Source organism: Strix uralensis, chromosome 20, assembly GCF_047716275.1.
Source record: "Strix uralensis isolate ZFMK-TIS-50842 chromosome 20, bStrUra1, whole genome shotgun sequence".
Lineage (NCBI taxonomy): Eukaryota > Metazoa > Chordata > Aves > Strigiformes > Strigidae > Strix > Strix uralensis.
This window is the reverse complement of record NC_133991.1, coordinates 8,116,877-8,138,542: the sequence shown is the minus strand read 5'-3', so window position 1 is coordinate 8,138,542 and position 21,666 is coordinate 8,116,877. Positions and strand designations below refer to the sequence as shown.

General features: G+C 51.4%; 1 protein-coding gene across 3 annotated transcripts in view; it reads left to right on the top strand.

Moving 5' to 3' along the window:
• SMG6 (SMG6 nonsense mediated mRNA decay factor) overlaps positions 1–21,666 on the top strand; it is a 115,386-nt gene that overhangs the window by 62,179 nt on the left and 31,541 nt on the right. For all 3 annotated transcript variants that reach the window (XM_074889761.1, XM_074889760.1, XM_074889759.1), the window contains exon 13: positions 3,178–3,379. In XM_074889761.1, coding sequence (XP_074745862.1) covers positions 3,178–3,379 — 202 coding nt within the window. The remainder of the gene's footprint in view (positions 1–3,177; positions 3,380–21,666) is intronic.

Genomic DNA, 21,666 nt, shown 5'->3' with positions numbered 1-21,666 from the left:
GGGAAGTGAATGAACCCCCGTTCTGAGGAAAGACCTCGCGCTAACCCTCTTCTCGCTTCCTCGGTTAAAAGCTCTGGGAGCCTCGTCCCTGTACCTGGGAGCTGTGTGCCTGGGCTCAGCGTTAGTAATTCGGGGCCTCCCTCCGCAGAGGGACGCCAAAGCCGTGGCACAGTGCGTACACAGCGCTTCCAGGCACCTGAGCCTGCCTTGGCTTTGCACAGAGGCTCCGGCACCGCAGCGCCGTTGGGTGACATAAGCCAGAAACACCTGGAGGTGGCCGCGGTGTTGTCCTGGGAAGTGGCAGCGGGGAGAAGGCACCTGACAGGGCTCCTGAGTGTTGTGTGACCTTCTAGGGCGAGTGCGCATCCCAGCAGGAGATCCGCGGGGCCCTGCGGTGTCAGCATGAGCTGTTAGTCCTCGCTGGCTTTGCCGGTGGGTAGCAGCAAATAAATGATCTTGGTGGTGCCAGTGCTGGGAGATGAACTGCAGAGGAGGAGCTGCACCCGAGGGGAAGGCAGAGAATTGTCAGACTCGCTCTCTGCAGTGCTACCTCTGCGTCGCAGGAGAAAATCAGAGCAGAAACACCAACACCACCGTCTTTGTTGGCTTTTTGCAGGCTCTGCAGGGTGCTGTATGTGAGAGGTGCTGCCCGGCTGCCGCAGAGCTGCGTGGGGTTGCACTGCAGCGCGATCTTGCTACCCGGGGAGCCGGCACAGCCTGTGGTTTGACTGAAGGAAGCCCAGGGTGGAAACCTAACACATCCAGTGCAACTAACAGATGTGGCAGGGCACTGCGAAGCTGTAGGGAGCTGGGGATGAAGGGGATAGAATGACAGGGACTGCTCCTGTGCTCGGAAGGTGGTGAGGGGCTGCCCTGCCTGGCAGCACTGCCAGAGGGGCTGGGGGGAGAGGAGAGGGGACCGCTGGGCTGGGTGGCTGTGAGGGTGTTAGCAGCGTCAGCCCCATGACTGTTCACGTGGCATTTTCCTGACTTTGGGTGCCAAGCCCCAGCGAGGGAGATGGCTCCCTGCACTCCATCTGTGCTGTTCCTTCACCCCCCTACCACCCCTGCCCCAGCATCCTACCACTGCCCTCTGCCTCCCTCCCACCCTTGCTGGTCACCTCCATCCTCTGCCTGCAGCTCTGTTTCTTGGGGAATACAGGCGAGGTGTTTGCAATGTGTTTCTTCCCCTTCTCCTCCACCCTGGTCCCCTACACCTGGCTGTCTCAGCCCCCTGGGAACATCCTCTGCATCGATGCCTGTCCCCAACACCCCAGTGTGCTCCTTCCCCAGCTCTCTCCCCGTTCCTCTCCCCCACTGATGCCTGCAGCCTCTGCACCTCCTTCCTCCGCGCCGAGCCCTCGTCGCAGCCCGCACTGGCGGGGCCCCACCAGTGCTATGTGACCGAACTCAGGCAGCCGAGCCCAGTTGCCAGCAGGGCACTGGGGGAGGGCTGAGCCTCCCAAGCCCTGTGCATCTCCCATGGGCAGAGCTCGCCTTGGAGGTGGCCCAGAGCAGCCCTATCACATCCGGTGCTTGTCTCTGCAGCCCGGGCCGGAGGATAAACTATCAGGGCTGTGGGGCAGTGGATCATTCCTCTTATTATTTTCTTCTTTTGCAGATAGGGGTCGTGGAAAGTTCAGTTCCTTTTAACCCTCGCGGCTCTGTTTATTTTCCAGCTGGTAGCACAAACGCAGCGTTTCCCATTACATCACAAAGGGCCTCGGACAGATCCCTCCGAAAAACGTGTTGCAACTGTTTATTTTTTTCCATATTTAAACATTTCTGACAGCCAGACCTGGCTGAGCCAAGCGATGGAGCTTTGTGAATGAACCCAACTCCTGGTGTCTGTGCCCAGAGGGCTTTGAAGGACCTATTCTCCTCTGCAGTGTGCGGGCTGGGGCTGGCTTAGGGACGTGGGCGACTCTGCGTTACATGTGTGCTGATTACGTGCCGGGCTTTGATTAATGGCTCCTCATTCTGCCTGGCTCCCAGGACGCTCTTGAAAACAAGATGTTTCATTTCAGTGTGCTTTCCTGGTACATTGATTCCCGTAAATAACCGAGTGCAGACTCTGTCCACCTGGAGCAGTTCAAAGAGCAGGGGGCCTCCCTCCAGCCCTGGGCTGCCTCGGGCCGCACCGGTCACTGCTGCACCCCTGGTGATGCTGGCTTCCCTGTGCTTTTCGGTGCCCCAGAGGTGTGGGGTGCAGGAGCAGCCCTCCTTACTGCCACCAGAAGCAGCTTAGCCCCAGTTTCCCCTGTTCCCTGCTTTTGTCCCAGTTTACACACTAAAAAACCCCTATCAGGGTGCTTTTAGAAAAAGGGAGAAGAAATTCAGCACAAGGCAGCCTGGTCGGCTGCAAGTGCCCCCTGTACTTTCTGCCTGCTTCCCCCGCACTGGCCCTCTCTGGGGTGCTGGGCCCTCCCCGGGGTGTGCTCAGCGCTGGGGATGTGTGATGGGGATGCGTGGAGAGCGGTCCAGGGCTGCCGGTGGCCTTGTGTTCTCACCCGGCTCCCCACACGTCACTGCTGGTCCAGGAAGGTGAGACACCACAGAGGCAGCTTTGCAGGTCACTTGCGAGTGTTGAAGCTGTGTCCAGAAGCAAAACACGGCTTAACCCCCGCTGTGGCTGAGGTTTAACTAAAAAAATCTCTGTGCTTTAGAGCATGGCTGCAGCATGTGGTCACAGCAGATAACAGCTGTGCAAAGGAGAGGGTACCCCAGGCTGGGCTAGAGCCCCCCCAGGTACCTCTTTTGCCCCGACAGCAGTGTGGGTGTTCTGTCCTCCCAGCAGGCTTTAAAATTGAGTAACAAGAATCATTTCTCCCATCTGGAATGAGCTGGGTTCCTGCCGGCACTGCACGGGGAAGCTGCGCACGTGCCAGCTTGGGAGCGGTCAGCGGTGGGCAGAGCAGCGGGAAGGGCGCGATCCTGGGAGCCGTCCCTATCCAGGGAGACGGGGTGGTCGGTGTCAGCGTTGGCGGGCGAGGGCTACAAGCCCTCCTGGGTTCGGTGCCAACGCAGCTGCGCCTGGAGCCCTCCCGGTGGGGTAGGTTAGCAGCGGTGGTGGCGTGCCTCGCCTCGCCTCACCTCTCTGGTATTCACTGCAGCATTGCAGGCAACTCCCAACGCATTCCAGCCCCGAATTGCTCACGTCTCTCCTCGTTCTCCCAGGGTCTCAGTAGATGTGTGGGCGACGCTGGCTGACTTCTGTAACATACTGACCACAGTGAATCAGTCGGAGGTGCCCTTGTACAAGGACCCAGATGACAACCTTGCCCTGCTTAGCCTGGAAGAGGATCGGCTGCTCTCGGGCTTCGTTCCCCTGCTGGTCGCCCCCCAGGAGCCCTGCTACGTGGAGAGGACCTCGGACAAGGTCAGCAGTAGGCCAAACATCCCCCCTCGATTCCTCCAGACTTTTATTCTTGGGAAGTTTTCTGTGCAAACGGAACACGATTAAGTCATTGAGAAGGGTGTTAAGGGAAAATATCGACCTTTCAGCCGCTGACATCCAGCTCTGTGTCATGAAAACCCCTCTCGACTTCCTCTGGTGTGTGTGTGCTCGCTGGCATGTTGTATATACGATCATTTCCTCACTTGTTTAAATAGTGCAGCTTGTGTTGGCAGTGCTCTCAGTGCACTCCAAATGGTTTGCATCATGCTTAAAGCACCCTCCCCCTCCCCCCGGCCACAAAACTCTGCCTTAGGAAGGCAGCCAGGACTTTTTTCCTTCTCTAAAGAGGAGAGTGATAAATAGGTGACTAGAGAGAAGCAGACACCATGTGTTAACGTACAAAAGGCTTTTAGGAATATGAAGCATTCCCCACTGCCCGCTCTCTATTTTCCTTTCTTTGCTCTAGGAGCCCATTCTAGCCTGAACTTTCCTTTGGCTGTTTGTTTTTAGAATAATGAAATCAGTTCCCTTGTTGATGTGGGGTTTTGGGTCTGCTCTCTGCCACCACCTGGCCAGAAGGGACCTGGGGGCTGCACTTGGATAACGTGTCTGAACCTGATGGGGGATGGAAGAGGCACAATGGCATTTGTTTTGCACGCCCTTGGAGGCACAGCAGGATAAGAGTGGCTCTCAACAGTTTCCTGCTTGGAGGCAGAATCGCAGCACCAGAAACGCTGCTCATCTGGGAAGCTGTGGTGTCGCCTCCCTGAGTGGTTGGTGCTACGAGAGGAGAAGTGGAGATGCAGAGGCTGGTTTCTGTGGAGAGTCTGCATGTGACGGTGGCAACATGTCTTCCCATGTGCCACTTCTTCTTGATATTTTCCTGAAATGACGGTGAGAAATTTAGGACCTTTGTTGCAGAGGGACCTGAGAGGTGCAAATTTCTGTTTCACTTCTCTCTGCCCAGCCTGTGCTCCCAGCACTGCCCGCGGCAGAGGAGCTCAGGGTCCTGGTAAAACCGAGAGCTCTCCCAGTTTGGGGAAGCACCTTAGTCCAGGAAGTCACTGTGGAAGAATGGATTTTCAAGGCTCTATTTGAAGGGGTTAAAATAACAAGCATGCAGTTGCCATTGCTGCCCTAAGGTAGCCTGTTCCCGCAGTGTGTGTTGTGGCCTCCCTGGGTTTCTGCTGGTGACAGTCCGGGTGCCCCACTCTCTACGCAGCGACTCTCCCCAGCAGCCACAAACCAGAGCCCCCAGCAGGCAGGTGAGGTGACTGAGCAGCTCGGTCTGGTGCCCCATAACTTGTGGGAGGGGGTCGGTATTCCCTGAACTCTGTCTCTTCTAACCACACACCGGTTTATTCGGAGTGCCATCTACCTGCCCTGCCAGGCACTTGCAGTCATGTGTGTAAAAGTAAGAGATGTATCTTCGTCCTATAGCTACACCTGAGCTTCCGAGCTGAGTTTACTCCCTGTCCTGGCTGCCTTTGGTGCTTTATAAAGAAACTGTACAACTCCGCTGCTGGGAGCTGGTGCCCTTTGCTGCTCAGCAGCAGCCACCCAAGCATCCAGGATTATCCGGCACGGTGGTACCAGCTCAGCTCTGCTGAAAAGGCAACACAGATCCCAGAGGGAAGGAGCCAGGCTTGGCTGTGTCTGTCTCCCCTTTATTTATTTTTTTTGCCACCTCTGTGGGCCTTGTTTGGTTTGAAAGTAGCTGACTTTGGAACCGTGATCCCACCCAGCAGGCTGGGGTGTTCGCTCGTGTTTGCGCAGGTCTGAGCCCCTGTTGTGTGCCGGTTGTGTTGTGCTGTCTTCTGGTCTCTGCCTAGTGCAGCAAACACATCGCACCGAGGTAAACGGAGGAGCCCACTGGTACCAGCACTACCCGGGACATGCTGAGCAGAAGCAACAGGTTCTGCAAGGTCTCTCCTCGATCCAGCACTGACCAGTGTTTTCATTAATGGTCAGACTGGTGAAACAGCAGGTGTGCATATTCACTTTGCAGAGGGCACCCAAGAGGGTTAAGGGGAGGCCAGTGACACAAAGCATAGATCTCAAAAGCCTGACTTCCAAGAAGGGACTGGGAAGAGCTGGGGCTTTTTAGTCTAGAGGAAATTCAGGGAAAATGCAGTAAGCTGTTGCAGAGAGAAGTAGAACAAACTGTCCCCGAGTTCCATGCTGAAAAGCGCAGGAAGGAATGGGCATAAATTGCAGTAAAATAGGTTAAGACTAGGCTTTAGGAAAGGCTTCATACCTTTGGGTAGTTAAGCACTTGAAAGCATACTCCTTAGCAATTCTGCAGAATCTCTTCAATCTTGGAGATTTTTAAAAGCAGGCTGGGTGTCTGTCTCGGGTATGGCTTGGGTGGAGGTGAACGCCTTGGAAACGGAGGCAAAGTGACCTCTGTGGATGCTCCTACCCCATTTTCTGTGATTCAGTAGTGCTGTAGAAAGGGACTGGAGTGGCAGCTGCGTCATTACAGTCAATTTGTTCCACAAATCTTCTCCTTCAGCAGTATTAGTGAATTATTTGACTCTCCAGAAGTGGGGTGTTGTAGAAGGCAGTGCAGACCAAGCCAGGAAGGTATAACCGAGAGACATGAACCCATATGCCTTTTATAAATGACTGTGAGCAAGACACAAAAAGACACTTCCTGGCAAAGAAGCCCCCAGTCCAGCTTAACCGGGGGATCCTTGTGTGTGGTCCCCACTCCACCATCTGCTCCCTGCCCTCCTTTTAGCGTGCAGAGCCCAGATGAGTTGGACTCCTCAGCAGATGCATCTCTGGGCTGTTCGCACTGGAAGGGCGGTGTGTCCATGCTGAGCGTGGTGGCACGAGGGGATCTGTATCGCCGAGCCTCAAGCAGGCCATGGCAGCAGGCACTGCAGCGGAGCAGCTCTGTCTGGCATGTACCACATCCAGCCATGTTGCAGGAACTTTCCCATTTGCGTGCTCCTCCTTGGTTGCTGATTGACTGAGCTGTGAGCAGGTGAGAATGGTTTTTCTGTGCAGCGAGAACTGTTTTCCCTATACTCCTTTTTCATTGCTTTTTAGCAGGAGTTATTTTTCTGCACCCAATTTCTTTCTCTTGTGTTCTCAGTCTTGGCCCAGTTTTCAGCCCAAGTTCCTGACAGTTTTTTGCTGGAGAGGCAAAGAAAATGTACTGCTTTTTATAGGGCACCCTGTGAATGTCTTGTGGGCTGGGAGGAGGGTTCTGGTCTGCCAAAGTGGCTCTGGGGAGCTTGTGTGTTGCCTTTCCTGTCACTTGCATGGCTAGGAAGAGGCGGTTGGCTTTTTACTGCAAGGATAATATCTCACCTTGCTTGCTGATGTTCCAAATCCTTAGCCCATGCTTTTGCACCATAGGTTTTTAATGAGTTTGTAAAATTTCAGAGGAAAGGAATTTGTTGAAAGGCAAGACTGGAGAGTATTGGGCTTAAAATGGTGTTAGGTTATTGGCTCCACCAAGAGGATGGTTGTTTTGTAAGCTATATAGGACAAACACTGTGCTTCCCACTTCTTTTTGTTCTCCATGTCCCATTTAGCAGATGGAGTGCAGTATTCAGCCAGAGTTTCTCAGCAAGTTTTTGAGCATTTGGCCTGGCTCTTATTTTGAGTGAAAATGTTCTGACTCTGTTCGTTGCCATGAAGCTGTGCGTTCAGATTCCTGCTGGAGCCAGTGTGACACTTAGAGCTTCCCATCGTCTCTTGCACTGTCATTGAAGCAGTAACCAACAAAAGCTGGCTCCAGGGTGAGCATAACTTGGTGATGTTTTCCTGGGCGTATGTTGGGCAGATATCCATTGCAGCTTGTGTGATGGAACACCATCGAATGTACCAGTCAACAGCAAACTATGCAGCCTGGTGCCTGAGCTGTCAGACTGTGTCTGCAGCGTTTGCAGCCGGAGGAGACACTGCCAGGACCTCACTCACCCTACGTTGTACCCGAGGCAAGAGCGGGGAACAGCAGCGTGGCAGAGTTAAGGTTCAGGAAGAAGGAAGGTAACGACGGTGGATTCATCAGGTGGTGTGTGGTGCTGCTGTGGGGGACTTGTAATGGAAAACACTTGGGTCACATTGAGGTTACTGCAAGTCCTAGTGATGGTGCGTCTGAGCTGTGCGTGGGTCTGGTCTTGTGCAGCCCTGGGAACGCGGGGCATGGCCTGGTTTCCTCAGCTCTCACTGAATCCTGTCATCTGAGGAGCATCCTGCTCTGCAGTGTGCCCGCGGAGCTGGTGGCAAGGCTGGAAGAGGGCTGCAGATCGCCCAGAGCTGAGCAGAGCAGGGAGATCCTTCTCTATGCAGGCACATGGCATCACTGATTGCCTGCATCCCTGCAGGCTCTGCCTGGGCTCGACCTGTGCATCACCCGAGCCTGTGCCTGCAGCTCAGGCTCCGCCACATGCCCCAGCCAGGGAGATGTGGAGGAGAAAGTGTTAATGTCCCTTCCCACAATAAACCTCTCTGCATGGGGGGTCCTGAAACCTGAGCCTCTCTCTCCTCCCCCAGCCCTGACACACTTTAATAAAAGGTTTTTAAACGCCAATAAAAAGGCAGCAGCCCCAGCTCACCAGGTCCGGGGCCCAGGGTCCTTGGGAAGGCACTTCACAAATGTGTTTTTTGCATTTTCAGGCTTTTGGCTGGTGAATAAGATTGAGGAGAAATACTCCTTCCCCTGATAACAATACAGTGAGACGCAGGATCAGCAGTGTGTGGATTAAAACCAGACGGTGCATGATTAATACATATGCTTATAGGGCTAGTCACTGTGGTTCCCTCCTCTCAAACAGAAAGGCACTTTTTTTTCCCTCATGTGCATGCTCATGTGTGGAGTGGACTGTCTCAGATACTCACCGCTCAGCTAGTCTCAACCCTGTCTCACCTCACCAGGCAAATGAAAACCCTAAAATGCAAGGCTCTGAAAAATAGCTAGCAATATCTTACTGCCCCAGACCTACAAACTGGTTACTGTGTGGCTCCTCCAGCTCCAGGGTGGCCAGTTAGCTTCCCACACTTGGTGCCGTTCTTGTTTCACAAGTACTTGCTTCCTGCTGTTTGCACTGCTCACCTGTCAGAGCAGATAGCCTAAAATCCAAGCTTTGTTCTCCTTAGAAAACACAAGTCTCTTCCTCCGTACTATCCAGCCCAGGTCGTCGGTCCAAATTTGACCCTCTCTAATTGCCCCAACATGCTCTAGATTTGCAGAGCCTTTGAATTAGCTATTTAGGAGCTAGTTATTATTTAGGCTTGGGCTAAAATTAGTCCTGTCTTGTTATTCAGTTCACTTATTTATGGTATTTCAGTCTTCTTAAGACTTACAGATATCTCTTGGCAATGTGTAGTCATGTCTGATGCTTCTTGGAAAGGGAGCCCCAGGTTTGAAAGCCCAGGACGAATAGCTGTTGGAGTGACCAGGCTCTGTCATGCCTCTAACCACCAGATGTTTTGTCCTTTCCGAGACCTCATGACTCCTGGGATGCCAGGGATTAAATTCACATTAGAGTGGCCACACTACAGTGATTTTGGGAGGACTTCTTGCAAGGCATCAGAGGAAGGATAGCAAGACCAGGACTCTGAGAGCACAGACTCTTTGTAAGTAGAGAGAAAACCCCAGTGAGCAAATGTAACTGTTTTCTCAGCATCCTTTCCATATTCCCATTCCATAGCCTTGGAGCATCTCCCTCCAGCTGGCAGGCAAATGCACTCAGCCCATGAGAGCGAGAGCTTCCAGCTTGGAGTTTGGTCCAGAGAGGAAAAGGGAAACTGTGAGCAGAGCTCGGAGCCCCAAGTAGGAGAGTCCAAGGAGGAGTCATCCTTGAAAAACTCCTTCCATTCCTGCCTGCCTCGGTTTCCAAACAAGCAGTGAAAGATCCCTGCCACAGGCAGCCCTGCTCGGAGCGGGGACTTGGCAGGGGCTGGCAGCCCCGAGGCGGCAAAGTTAGAAATGTTTACATTTTCTGACCAGTATCTGAACTCCATCCCAGCCTCGACCTTCCCTTTCATGTGGTGCCTTTGGATTGTAAAAGGCAATTAGGCTAAATTATGAGCCATGTTGAAAGGTGATGTCATTGGTTGATGGAGGAGAGGCTGGATTTTATGCCACCACGAAGGCAGCGTGCAGAATATCACCTGCTTTGAACTCCTCATCCATCCTTGGCATTTCCGTGAACCGCAAGTGCCAGGGACTGTGTAGACACCCTGGGAGCCTCTCTCGGGCTTTGCCAGGTGCCATTAGCACAGTGGGAAGTGTCAAGCCAAGTCCATGTCCCCAGGTCTGGGTGGCAGAGGAAGGGCACGCTGGTGTCTGTTGTGCTGTTTTAAACATACCTTCATAAAAGTGAGCGTGAGTGCTGCCCTAGTGACTGCTGCTGCATCCCCTAGGACTGTGCAGGGCATCCTCCAGAGAGGTATTCTCTTCATTTATCATTTGCTCTCGGTTTATAATCACTCTTTAAGCTGAGAGAGTTCTGAGCATATTCTTAAAACTGCATTTCTCCCGCTGAAGGTAAAGGGAACTCATGGCAAACAAGCACTAGCGCTGCACGAGGACACTGAATACAGCCCTGGAGAAATCTGCAATGTGGAATAATAGTTCAGGCTCTTAAAAGGGGGGGTGGGTTTAAAAAAAAAAAAAACCTGCAATAAATCTAGCGAGTGGAATCCGAGGGAAATGATCCCATCTGGAAAACTCCAGCGCTGGTGCTGCTGAAGGCTTAAGGAGCGATGCAGATCGCAAAAAGAAAACCCTGCAGTCTGAGGATGACAGGCTTCTTAATTGATGTCCGTTGCAACTGGTACTCTGCCAGTTTATGTTGGCCACCTTCCAGCGTGCTGTAATTTTGGGGCCAGGTGTGAAGCGTTTCTGTTCCATCTTGTTCCCAAGCACCTACAGAAGCCTCACACATCTCACTTGAGGCTGCAGCCCTGTAGGAAACAGCTGTACAGGTATAGGTGAAAGGAAATGTCACAGCTGGGCTTGGAGTACTCCCCCGTGCCTTGCCTAGGGCTCTGTTTGGGGGGCCGCTCTCCCCCCGCCTCGCGCCGGGCTTGGGGAGGTGGCCACTGTCACAGGCACACCTGCCTGTCTGTCAGCAAGGTGCTTTGAACATCAGGGAGCTTCTGGGAAGAATGTGCAGGTCAGAAACCTCCTCTTCAAAGAGGAGCCCATGGTGGTGTGCGTCAGTCCTGAAGTGGGGAATCCAGCCCGGGAGAGCCCCGGATGCTGGCAGGCCGGGGGAGCTGTGGCCATCTCCTCTGGTCTCCTCTCCCTCGGGAAACCACAGGGAAATTTCCAAGGGAACAAGAGCAGGTCTTGTAGAAAGCACCAAGCCTTGATTTCAAAAGGCTGAGAACCCGTCGGGATCTTCAACAAATTGTTGCAGGGGCCAATTTCAATCACTGTTAAAAATCACTGTTAAAAACATGCATTATTTCCGGTCTAAATTTGTTTTGTTTCAATTTCCACTAATTGAATTTTACTGTAGGTTGAGAAGCCCTCTATTCCTGCTCTGACCCTGATATATAAATGTGTCCCAGGTCCCCCCCTCCTCTTTTGAGAAGTCGAATAGATGGAGCGAGAGACGTGACGCTCTCTCTGGCGTGGTTTGGATCCCCTGGGCCATTCTCGTGGTGCTGTGGAGCTGTGGCTGTCCAGGCTCAATGTGTTGCTCTGTGAGCTGCTACACCAGCTTGTAAGGAGGGGGTAACTGCTGTGCTCTTCTGCTCTCCTCCATGCCCACCAGACACTTCCAGCGTCCCGCAGCCTTTGCTCCCAGAGGCACAACTTTGCATTTAGCTGTATTAAACAGTGTGTTGTTTGCTCGTGAGTAGGCGACTGAGCAATTTGGAGTTTTTTGTCTGTTGGTGAGTTGCTTTCTTCAAAGATTGGGAGGGTAGGAGACGGTGTCTAATCTGCAGGCTTTATCAGTAAAGGTTTTCTTTGTCCAGGTCACTGAACCTATTGTTAAGCAACATAAGCCCAAGCAAGCTTCCCCGCGGCCCCGCCAGGACTGCCCTTCTGTTTACGCTGACATTTTAAGACCTCTGTTGACCAGATTTTAATCCAGTCCGTATCCTGTACACTGCAGTCTCTGGGGCATACTAGCTTTTCATGTCCTCTGGTCGCAGCCATGCAGAGTCCTCAGGCTGACAACTGCCTGCCTGATGACGCACGGCCGTGGCATCGAGCTGCAGAAACCGTGTTGAAGGCAGCAGGAGTTCAAAGCTACTGCTGCAGCCAAGCATTAACAGATCCCATAGCCCGGACCAGTCAGGCACGATGGCGAGGAGGAGCAGATCTAACACTACCTCCAGTCCACCACCCCTTTGCAGAGCTGGGGTCCTGCTGCTTTGCCTCCCTTCTGAAGCTGAGAGCTGGTGTGTGAGAACTGCAGTTTCACTACGAGGTGAGGAACCACCTGCCAATGTGTTAAAATCCAGTTACACATGTTCTCTTAACGCGCCTGTTAGTGTGAGGGTGGCTTTGTGGTCTGGATGCAGCTTGCAGGGCAGTATGAGGTGCTGCCTTCCAGGCAGCCCCATCTCTTGAAGGGGGAAGCGGGCAGGGAAGAACCAGCAGTTGGTGGAAACAACCTTCTCTACCCCTGAGATGCCTCTTCCCTGGCATGTGGAGGGAGCGAGCAATACCCCGGTACATTGGGAAGCCGTGGGGTGTTTGCTCAGGCAGCTCGTGATGTTTCCATCCCTTCCTCCCCTGCCTTCCCCCAGCCTTGGATCCACCTCTGCCTCTCCTCCAGGCTCGTCTTGGACAGGGTTCTTTAGCCACTGCCTCAGCTCCGAGTGAATCAGGCAGCCTGGGTGTGAGCCGTGCACGTGTACCAGCACGTGTGTGGCTCCTCAGCCAGCGCTGCAGTTTGGCTCTGGCGTCAGCAAAAGGCTCGTTTAAAGTGTCTTCTGGAAGTGTGATGTGATCATCAGCTCAAGGCAGAGACTGACAGGATAAATCAGCCTTGTCCCTGCCTGGTTTCAGGTGGCGTTAGATCTTTTCCTACAGATCAGATGACACTCGCTGTTGAACATCCTTGCTTCTGTCATCGTCAGGCCAGGTTTATGTAATGAGATGGAAAACTTATTTGTGTTCAGTCCTTTTGTCCTAAAAGCTGCCTCCAGAGGTTTGACACAGACTCTTGGGAAATGGGAAATGTCCTGTTTAAGAAACTTGCTGACTGTGTGTTCCCGAAGTCGGCATCAGTGGAGTGACCTAGGAAAGGAGAGTCAAACTGTGAAGTCTCCTGTGCAGCACCTCCTTGGTGTATGCTGCATGCACCTTTCGCTTCCCTTGGGGTTTTTCAGCAGGTTTTTCAGCAGGTAATGGCCTCGCTTCCGCCGTACCAGCACCCTAATGGCACAAAACCTGCCACATCTTGGCAGGACATCAGGCCTGGATAGTGCACGGCTCTGGCTATAAAAGAGGTATTCACCATGACTTCAGTGTACTCAGAATGACATATTAGAGTCCAGACCTCGTGGAATTTGCTGATTAGTCTGTAAGTATATTGAAAGGCCTCATTAAAACACTATTAATGCTGGATCCACTCCCAATGAGCCATCTCTTATTGCTACCCAGAGAAACCCTGAGGAAATGGAAAGGCTGCTCTGGCTGGCTGAGCCGGTCCCTGGGCGTGAAGCGTGGCCTCACCTCAGACAATCTTCATGGTGCTCAAGAGTTAATGTGGTGCTTCTGATAGTGTGTGGGGTCCCTGGGAGCTGGGGTTGCCTCGTTGCCTCATGCTTTGCCAGCTGGATATGCCACCACTGCTCAGACTGCACTAAACTCAGTCCTTGACCTGACTCTTTGTCTCTGCCTGTGGCTTAGCTTCGGGGGTGACCCTGTTTCACAGCACTATTTTGTCTTTGACCAAGTGAAATGCTTAAAACATCCCTGCTGAAGATGACAACGGCTGTGGTATCCACCAGTGCAGCTATTGGAAGGACCTCAGGAAACCTGAAAAAAGACCCAATTAATGACTCCTCATTGTTATCCTGAATAAGAAAGATCCACGTCCTGGGAAGCTTGCCAGAAAAGTGGACGGGGTGGAATGCAGGGAGTGGTCAGCCCAAATAACAGATGGGGATCTACTCTGTCTCTATGGGAGACGGAAGGTGACCTCTGTCATTGAGCTTGGAGTCTGCTCCCCACATTTCTGCTCCCAGCCGGACCTCGCGTTGTTTTTGTGGATGCCAAATCTGTCTGCCAGTGCTGGACTGAGTCTGGGTGAGGATGGAGACCCCAGCTCCCACGGCAGACTGGAGCTGTAAACCTTGCTGTCCTCATGCTGTCACATTCCAAATCAGAAAGAGAAGACACCACCGTGGTCTTATTTATTGTTTTCTTTTCTCACCATCATTGAAGTCAAAGCACTTCCCAGGCATTAATGAACGTATCTCCACAACACATTATGACAGAAGGAAAAGCAATTTCCTTGTTAGAGATTGGCAACAGAGGTACGCAAGGCTGAGGGACTAACCCAGGTCCCACAGGAAACCTTAGCTTCAGGATGAGAACAAACCCCTGATACCCAGGATTTCAGGCCAGTGCCTCAGCCCCAGGCTACCCACGTCCCTTAGGAAGACGAGGGGGTACTAAGTGAAGGTTCACTGGGAAGTGTTAAAATTCTTCCCAAACAGGCCTTGCATGAGCAACATTACTGCTGCTGGTCTGACTGTATCTGTGGTGGGACACTAAAAATGCTGGATATTTAATCCAGATAATTTAATCAAATTTTTCCCCATAATGTATTTGCATATATTTCCTTAAACATAAGGTAAAAGCTGTAATTTATTTAAATTAACAAAATTTGCCATAACGTTTTGCATACCAGCATTTTACATAAAACATTTTCTCCACCATATGTAACAAATATTTGTCTATAAGTTTATGTTTATGAATAGTGACAGTAATAGTATTTATTTATAGTCATTTTGTTGATTTATTTTTTAAAACTCTTTATTTATAGTCATTTTGTTGATTTATTTTTTTAAACTTTTCCAAAACTTCACTATACTTGGGATAGGTAGATGCATATATAAACACAAATTCTTAGTATGAAGACAAATGTGTTTGCTGAGGTCTGAGAAGTTATTGCCTGCCTGGTCTGTTCAGTTTGTGAACAACAGAACAGATTTACGTTTTGGTTCCATATTTATCTTAAGCGTAAATGTTGTAATGTTTATTATAGCATCCATTATTATTGAAGAAAAGAGATTGATGTCTATAGACAGAAGAAGATAGAGTTTGCTGTGTCAGTTCACCTGATATCTGCTCCATGTGTGATGTTTCCTGTGGAGAAGTGGCCATGGAGCAGCACTTCCAGAGTGTGTCAGGGAGATGCCTGCTGATGTGAATTTTTGGATTTGATACAGTGACCTACCACCTACCAGTGACATACCACATTTCTGGTGCTGAAGTCACTTCTGAAGATCATGTTTGCACTCTGAAGTCATCCAGATGCTTCTTGCCAGCTTCTATCATTAGCTCCCTCTAGTACCAGCAACTTTTTCTAGTTCAGCATCTGTCCTAATCAACAAAGATTTGATCAACACTGATCTGAGCTTTGCAGAAACCTGATGGATGAGATGCTGTTATCAGTCTGGGCCTTGGGAGCTGAATTTGCTCAGCAGTTGCCTGTTTTCAAACCCGTAGCTGCAACCTCCTTTTAGACACGAGCATCCTCACCGACTTCCCTGTGACTTGAGAGTCGCTCGCTAGTGGCTGCCCTGACATGGAAAGGAAAGATCCTCTGGGTATCAACATGGAGGACACCTCATGCTTTGGAAGTATGTAGTACCTGCTAACATACAAGAGGCTCAATCACATGGAAAATGCTGAGGTTGTAAAGGTAAATCCTTGTAGGCTGGAGAGCTGGAAGGGAATTGTGTGGATGGATTTGGCTAGGTGGGAGTGGGAGCGAGCATCTGTATGGGTGATTCTGTCATTGCAAGTGTGTAGGTGGAGCAGTTGCTAAACAGGAGAGTGGGTAAAGGGGTGGAAATGCTGGCTGGGATCAGCAAGGGGCTCACAGTTTCACAGGTACCAGCAAGTCACAGTGTGCTGCTGTCCTCCGCGACAGGGAACCGTCTCCTGCACAGTAGCTGGCCATCACTGCAGGAAAGTTGGAGCCTGGTTTCTAGGCCATTATCTACCTAATTCCATGTCAGAAAAAGTCTTGTGTAGCTCTTGGGTGGTTTAGAGACTGAACACCCAGAGCAGCGTTTCTGAAGGTTGCATGAATGATCCAGTTGATGAGACAGAAATGCAGTCAGTGTGAGCAGCCGCTGCTCTCCACGTTCCCTGCCCACAGCATGCTCAGGATGGGTGTTGGCTTTTTGTGTCAAAGTGGGTCTGGTTTGCTGTCAGCAATACACAGGAGGACTTCAGGATCCATTCATACTCGTTCTTTGTGATGTCCTCTGCCTTTTTGTTCCCAATAGTTAGGTGAAAGTTGTTCAGCTGGCAGGGTGGCACCTATAGGTCGCTTGAGGATACAAAGCTTGGCTTGGCTGATGCCTGTATCCTGTGGGGTGTGGGACCTGCCTTCCTCCTCTGGGAAGGTCTGAGCATCTTCAGTGCTTAACCTGCGGAGGTAGCAGAGCCCTTATTGTGGCCACTCTTTGCTCCACAGCATCTCTGGCCATACTCCCCTTTTCAGAATAAAAACCACCACTTTGGAGAATGTTTTATTTAAATTAGTATGTTTTATGTGGGTTTTTTTGTCTAAAGTGAAACATTTTGGCGTGGTGAAATGTGAGGACAGGAGAGGGTTTGCTGGAACTTCTGAGATACTTAGCATGTATGTGCAAATGGGATATAATTTCTGTCCTGCCATGGCTCTCCTCATACAGACTGAAGCACATGGGCTGTGCCTTGTTGTGATGAAATCCCCGAAGCCTGGTTTAGATGGCTTCAGGGCAGTCTGGTGATGAAGAGGAAGCCTGGTAGACTGTTACCCCTCAGAGATGCGCTACATGCTCCCATCCTGTCTTGGGCAGTGCCGCCCCTTCCTGCAGGCACCTCGCTCCTCCTGTAGCTTGTGGGTCTCCTGTTCCCTTGGGCAGGATTCCCACTTTTCAGCTCTTCCCAGATTTCACCTCGGTTTCCCCCTTTTTAATAGGAATGCTTGGCCTCTTGCACTCAGACTCGGGGAGGAGCAGCTTGTTTCTGTAGCTGGCCTGGTGCCAGATGTCATCACTTCAGGCAGTGCCACGCTGCACATCTTCAGCAGTTTGAAATGGAGAGACAGAGAGAGACAGATAAGATCAGCAGCTTTAGGTGATGGCATTGTTTCAAATAAACCATGCATGACCCAAAGCTTCCACTTCAAATGGGGAATGAAATTGCTTCATCCTTTGACAGCTTGCTCCATGAAAGAAATTTATCTTCACTTAATTGCTTTAGATCCCAAGAGGCTGTGTACAGTAATTTCTAGGAGATAATTATATCAAATTAAAAAAATATGTGACTATCCGACTGCTGAGCATGAATGCAGTGGCTAGAGAACAGGAAGGAAAGAGGCACCACATCTGACTCATGGTCACAGGTTATCGCTTCCTCTCCTTCTCGTGGTCCACAGGCATGGCACTGGGAGACCACAGGAGAGTCTGTCTGCGAGGGACTGGGCGCCGATGTGCGGAGCAGGGTGCTTGGAGCCAGGAATCCTGCTCTCCCGGAGCTTCTTCTAGATCCTGCCTTCGCTTCCCTGCTGGGGCATGGCAGGGATGACCCATCCCTTGTCACTTGTGGACAGCAAGCCACCCCAGGCAGGGCTTGGCAGTGCCTTTATCCAGTTAGTTCTCCTGTGTAGTTGTACGGTAGAGCTGAGGAACAAGAAGGCTTGTTGATTTAAAAACATGTATATTTAGAAGCAGAGTGTAAACTTCCTGCCCAGGCTGGGACTGGATTCTTGACTATGTTTGAGTTTCCAGTTTTCATTTCCTTTGCCCTCATACTTAACATTGTGTATCTCCCAGAGTGTGCCCCAGACTAATCTCTCCTTAACCCTCCCTCGCCCCACATTTTTCTCTCATTATTTGCACATCAGCTCCAGTTCTTCCAGGAAGCAGCATATCTCCTGATTGTCACTCCATGCCATGGCTGAGCCTGGGCTCCTGCAGGTCTCCTCCGTCCTTCTGGAAATGACCTCAGACCCCAACCAGTGGCAGCCCCAAGCTGGGGACTGCTGCATGGACAGAACTGGCAGTTGCCATCCCTCGGAAGGAGATGGACTCTTTTGGCACAGGTTGAAATCCTGAAGGGACATCCCCCTTTGTAGTCCATGGGAAACAATCACTGGCCAGTTCCCGGAGGGGTAAATCACACCATCTTCTAAATCTTCTCTTTCTCTCCTTTAAATCAGGTGCATGCCCTCCTTGACTGCTTCATGGGACAGCTTCTGCCCTACCATTGCCTTTACAGCACATCTCCTTGGGACAAAGATAATTTTGTTTCCCCCAGGGCTGTGACAATTTCTGTGTGTGATCCTGCATGGGCTTTGAAATGGTTGTCAACAATCCTGGGCCAGAACCGAGCTCCTCCCCACCCCTGTGATGTGCAGGCTGGTTTTTGAAGTGTGATGCTGCTTCAGCTGTTCCCAGGAAGTCTTCAGGGGAACTGTGTTTGTACTAACGAGGTAAAGTCCCTGTGTGTTTCTGGAGGGGATCTACTCAATGGGCTCTTTGATGTCATCTCAGTTTTTGGACTTACATCAAGTAAGTCTAAAAAAGAAAGAAATGTTTTGGCTTAGCCTAGAACATTTGCACCTGAGCAAGATGACCTGTGGCTGTCCTGTTGTCTAAGGAAGAAATCCACAGCCACCAGTAGAGCTGTGGCCTGGAGCAGGGAGATGGAGGCTTCTGGTCCCAAAAGCTGCCCACCCAGACAATCTGGCTCCCAGGGTTGTCTCAAGTGGTGAGTTGGGAGAATTGTCACATGTAAAATGTCTCCTAAAGGCAGTCCTCAAACTTAGCACTGTCCACACATGCTGTTCAGGATGCTGCTGATGGTTGATCTCATACCACCCTGAGTGCAGACAAAACCAGCCCTTGGAAATGTTCCCTGGTGTACTGTGTAGTTTGGTTCACATGTGCCAAGCTGAACAGCATCTCTCATCTCCCCGTGTCTCTAGAACCTGAGAAATTTTACACTTTGGGGATGACCATCCCCAAATGTCCTCATATTTCATACGTTGTCTCCTAATTCAGACCTCACATCGCTGCCACAGGGCTTGCATTTACTCATCTTCTGGCCTGGCTGCCCAAGCCCAGCGCTCTCCAACAGGTCACGCATCCTGATCTTCAACTGTAGTTTGTCATTATCTTTTTTTTGTATGAGACGTCCGGACAAAGCTTGGCACATTGCAGCAGTTAGCAGTGTCCACTGCTGTCCTCGGCGACCTCTGCAGCCCAGATAGCCTTTTGTCCTTTGGTGTCCATCTGGGAATGATCCTGGGCTCGTCTGTGGTTTTGGTCCCTTAGTCCCAGGCTCGGGGAGGGGAGGAGAGGCTTATGGCAGCAGTGTTTGGTTGCCTGAAGCAGGGTGACTCCTTTCCTCCAGCACGGTGTAGTGGTTGTGTGGGGACACACTGTGTAGCTCCGTGACTTGCCCTGATGTGCCAGTCCCATCATAGCAATTAATCAGCTGGAAAGGGGTGCTCTGTTGAGGACTGAGAAGGGGGATGTGGTCGGAGGGGAGGGACCAGCAGGGCATGGCACTACACAGCCACACCAGCCAGGTCAACAAGCTCAAGCCCAGGCCTCTTGCTCCCTGGGGTTAAGATACAGCACTTTCTGCCACTGTGGTTTTTTTCTGTGTTTTCCAATAAAAGCTGTGTCAGCAGCAGTCACTCTCTCCATCTCCTCTTGTCCTTTTCCTTTTCTCTGCTTTCTTGACATATTTCTTCACTCCTTTTTGTTGCCGTTAGTGAAGAATATATCACCTAAAACCATTTGAAATACAGTTTCTGCTCTTAATAGTTTCAAAGACTGGCCACCCTGATGGCCAAAACCCTGGGGGACAGGCGAGTGGGCTGCAAGGTGATGGGCACTCTATTGCAGAAACTGGCAGAAGAGCATTTAAGAAACAGAATACGAGGAGTTCTCATCTGGTTTGAAGCTGCTGCTCACAGCGCAGTCGGCGTTTTGTTTCAGAGGCCACGAGTGAATGAGTTAATGATGATCCCAGATGGCTTCAGAGTTTGCCTCTTGCCACCCCTTCCTGTTCCCCCAGGATGTCAGATGGTGGCGGGAGATGAAGTAAAATCCTAGAGTTTATTGTAAAGTTCATCTCTCTCCCTAAATCATGCTGGAACTTGTGCGTGCTGTGTTGGCAGCTTCAAGGGGATGCTACCTGGTAATTAATTAGTTGTCAAGAGACAGCCCAGAGGTTCCAAGTCTTTATATTCTTGCTAATAGAAATTGCTCTGATTACATTTTCCCCCTTGGCTGGAGGGCTGAAGAGTGCAGAGCAGGAGCTATGGTCCATGGGCAGCTGGAGCACGCCTGCCTGTCCTTTGTTGGGACTCCTCTGAGCATGCTAGCACACGCTGCCAGGAGCACGAACCCCGAGGGAGCCCAGTCCTGAGCCCTGCCTTTGCCAGCCACTTCTGCTCGTGTTTCTCATCACACGCTTCCCCTGCCTTTGCTGCTGAGCCCTGCCACGACTTCCCTTCAGCTCTTCCTCGGGGTCATCGTTCCCATCGGCCCTTCCCCTGCAGCCCCCTCCGCAGCCCGGACTGAGGTGCTTTGTGTGTTTTCTTTGCAGAACCCTTTTTCTGGGCTAAGCTTAGAGAAACATTTGGTGTCTACAGAGATTCATAGTGTTTCTCTCAACCTCACTTTTTTTTGTCTTTATCTCCATGCTTCTGCAGTTAGTCATGAGCAGATTTAAGTTTCTTCTTGAAAAAAGAGGAGTGTGGTCGGGGACGTACATGAGAGGTGCCTGGATTTTGGGGTCCTGTCTCAGCCAAGCAAGGCACTATACACACAAAACTGGTCTGGAGCTGTTATCCAATGGTTTGAGGACTGTTTACATTTTTGTGCATTATTTTATGGTTTTCCCATCTTTTTGCAGAGATGACAGTTCCCCCTCTCCCCTTCTCTGGCCAGTGTCTGTGTGTCCCCCAGCAGCCTGGTTGTGTCTGACATCTTGAGCAGCTTTGTGCCCGTTCAAAATTAGCGTCTTTGGAGCTGAACCCCATCATCCATCCAAACTCCCCTCCTTATTGTGCTTCTCTGCTCAGCACCACCATCCTGGGGGGAACAGTGTATGACATCCCAACTATTTGGGAGATGTCACTCTCCTCCTCCCTGTGCAGCAGGACACAGTCGTTTTCTGTTACATCCCTCAGCAATGTACTGAAAATCAAACCTTCCTGTGGCTCAGGGAAGGAGCTACTGGTCTTGCCAAGTGGCACTCCGGAGACCTGCCAGGCGTGAGTGAACCTCTCCACTGATGCAGAGTGGTCCATCTCAGCCCAGGATGGAGCTTGCTTTGTCTCCTTGTATTTGGGAGAGACTCCAGGTTTCTGCTCCTCCCGAGCACCTCTGGGTGGGCAGATGCAGCAGGGCTGGGAGCTGGGGCTGCACCGGGGCCAGGCAGAGCGCAGCAGGCAGCGAGGCAAGTCTGCTGGCTGGGTGAGGGGAGAGCAGCCCAGCTCTTCTCCTGGCAAGTGTGCGCTTGGGAGAAGAGCCCAGCCCCTGGGCAGGGATACTGCAGCTCTTTGAAACTCGCCGCTGCTACCTTAGGGAGCAGCTCTGCCCTGGCTGATCCCAGGAAGCATCCCGTCCGGCATCCCTCTGGATGCTGTAAATAAGGCGCAGCGAGCAGGGCTGCTCTGCCGGATGCTCTCACGCCTGCCGGTGCCGTGCCTTCCCTTCCCACCCCCGGGGAGCCCGGGGAGCCGGGCTCTGACCCACCTGACATGGCCGCCTTTGCAGACATATGGTCCCTTCTCTTTGTGTTTAGTTAAGTGTGGGAGGACTCGATGCTATAACTCCTGGAGCTTTTAAGCTATTGTTATTGCTGATATGGCCCTGCAAGCAGACGTGGCAATTTTACAAGCATGGCCCCATCCCTAACAAAGGCAATTAGGATGCTATTCTGTTATAGCTGGGGGGAGAGAGATTTCTAGTGTCTGGAAGGAGCAGTCTGGAAAGGGCATAATCTAATGCAGAAGATGAACAAAGGCATTTTGAAGGCAGGATGTGGGGGGAATGGGGGCATGACGAGCTCAGAGGGCAGATCTGCAGCAGGA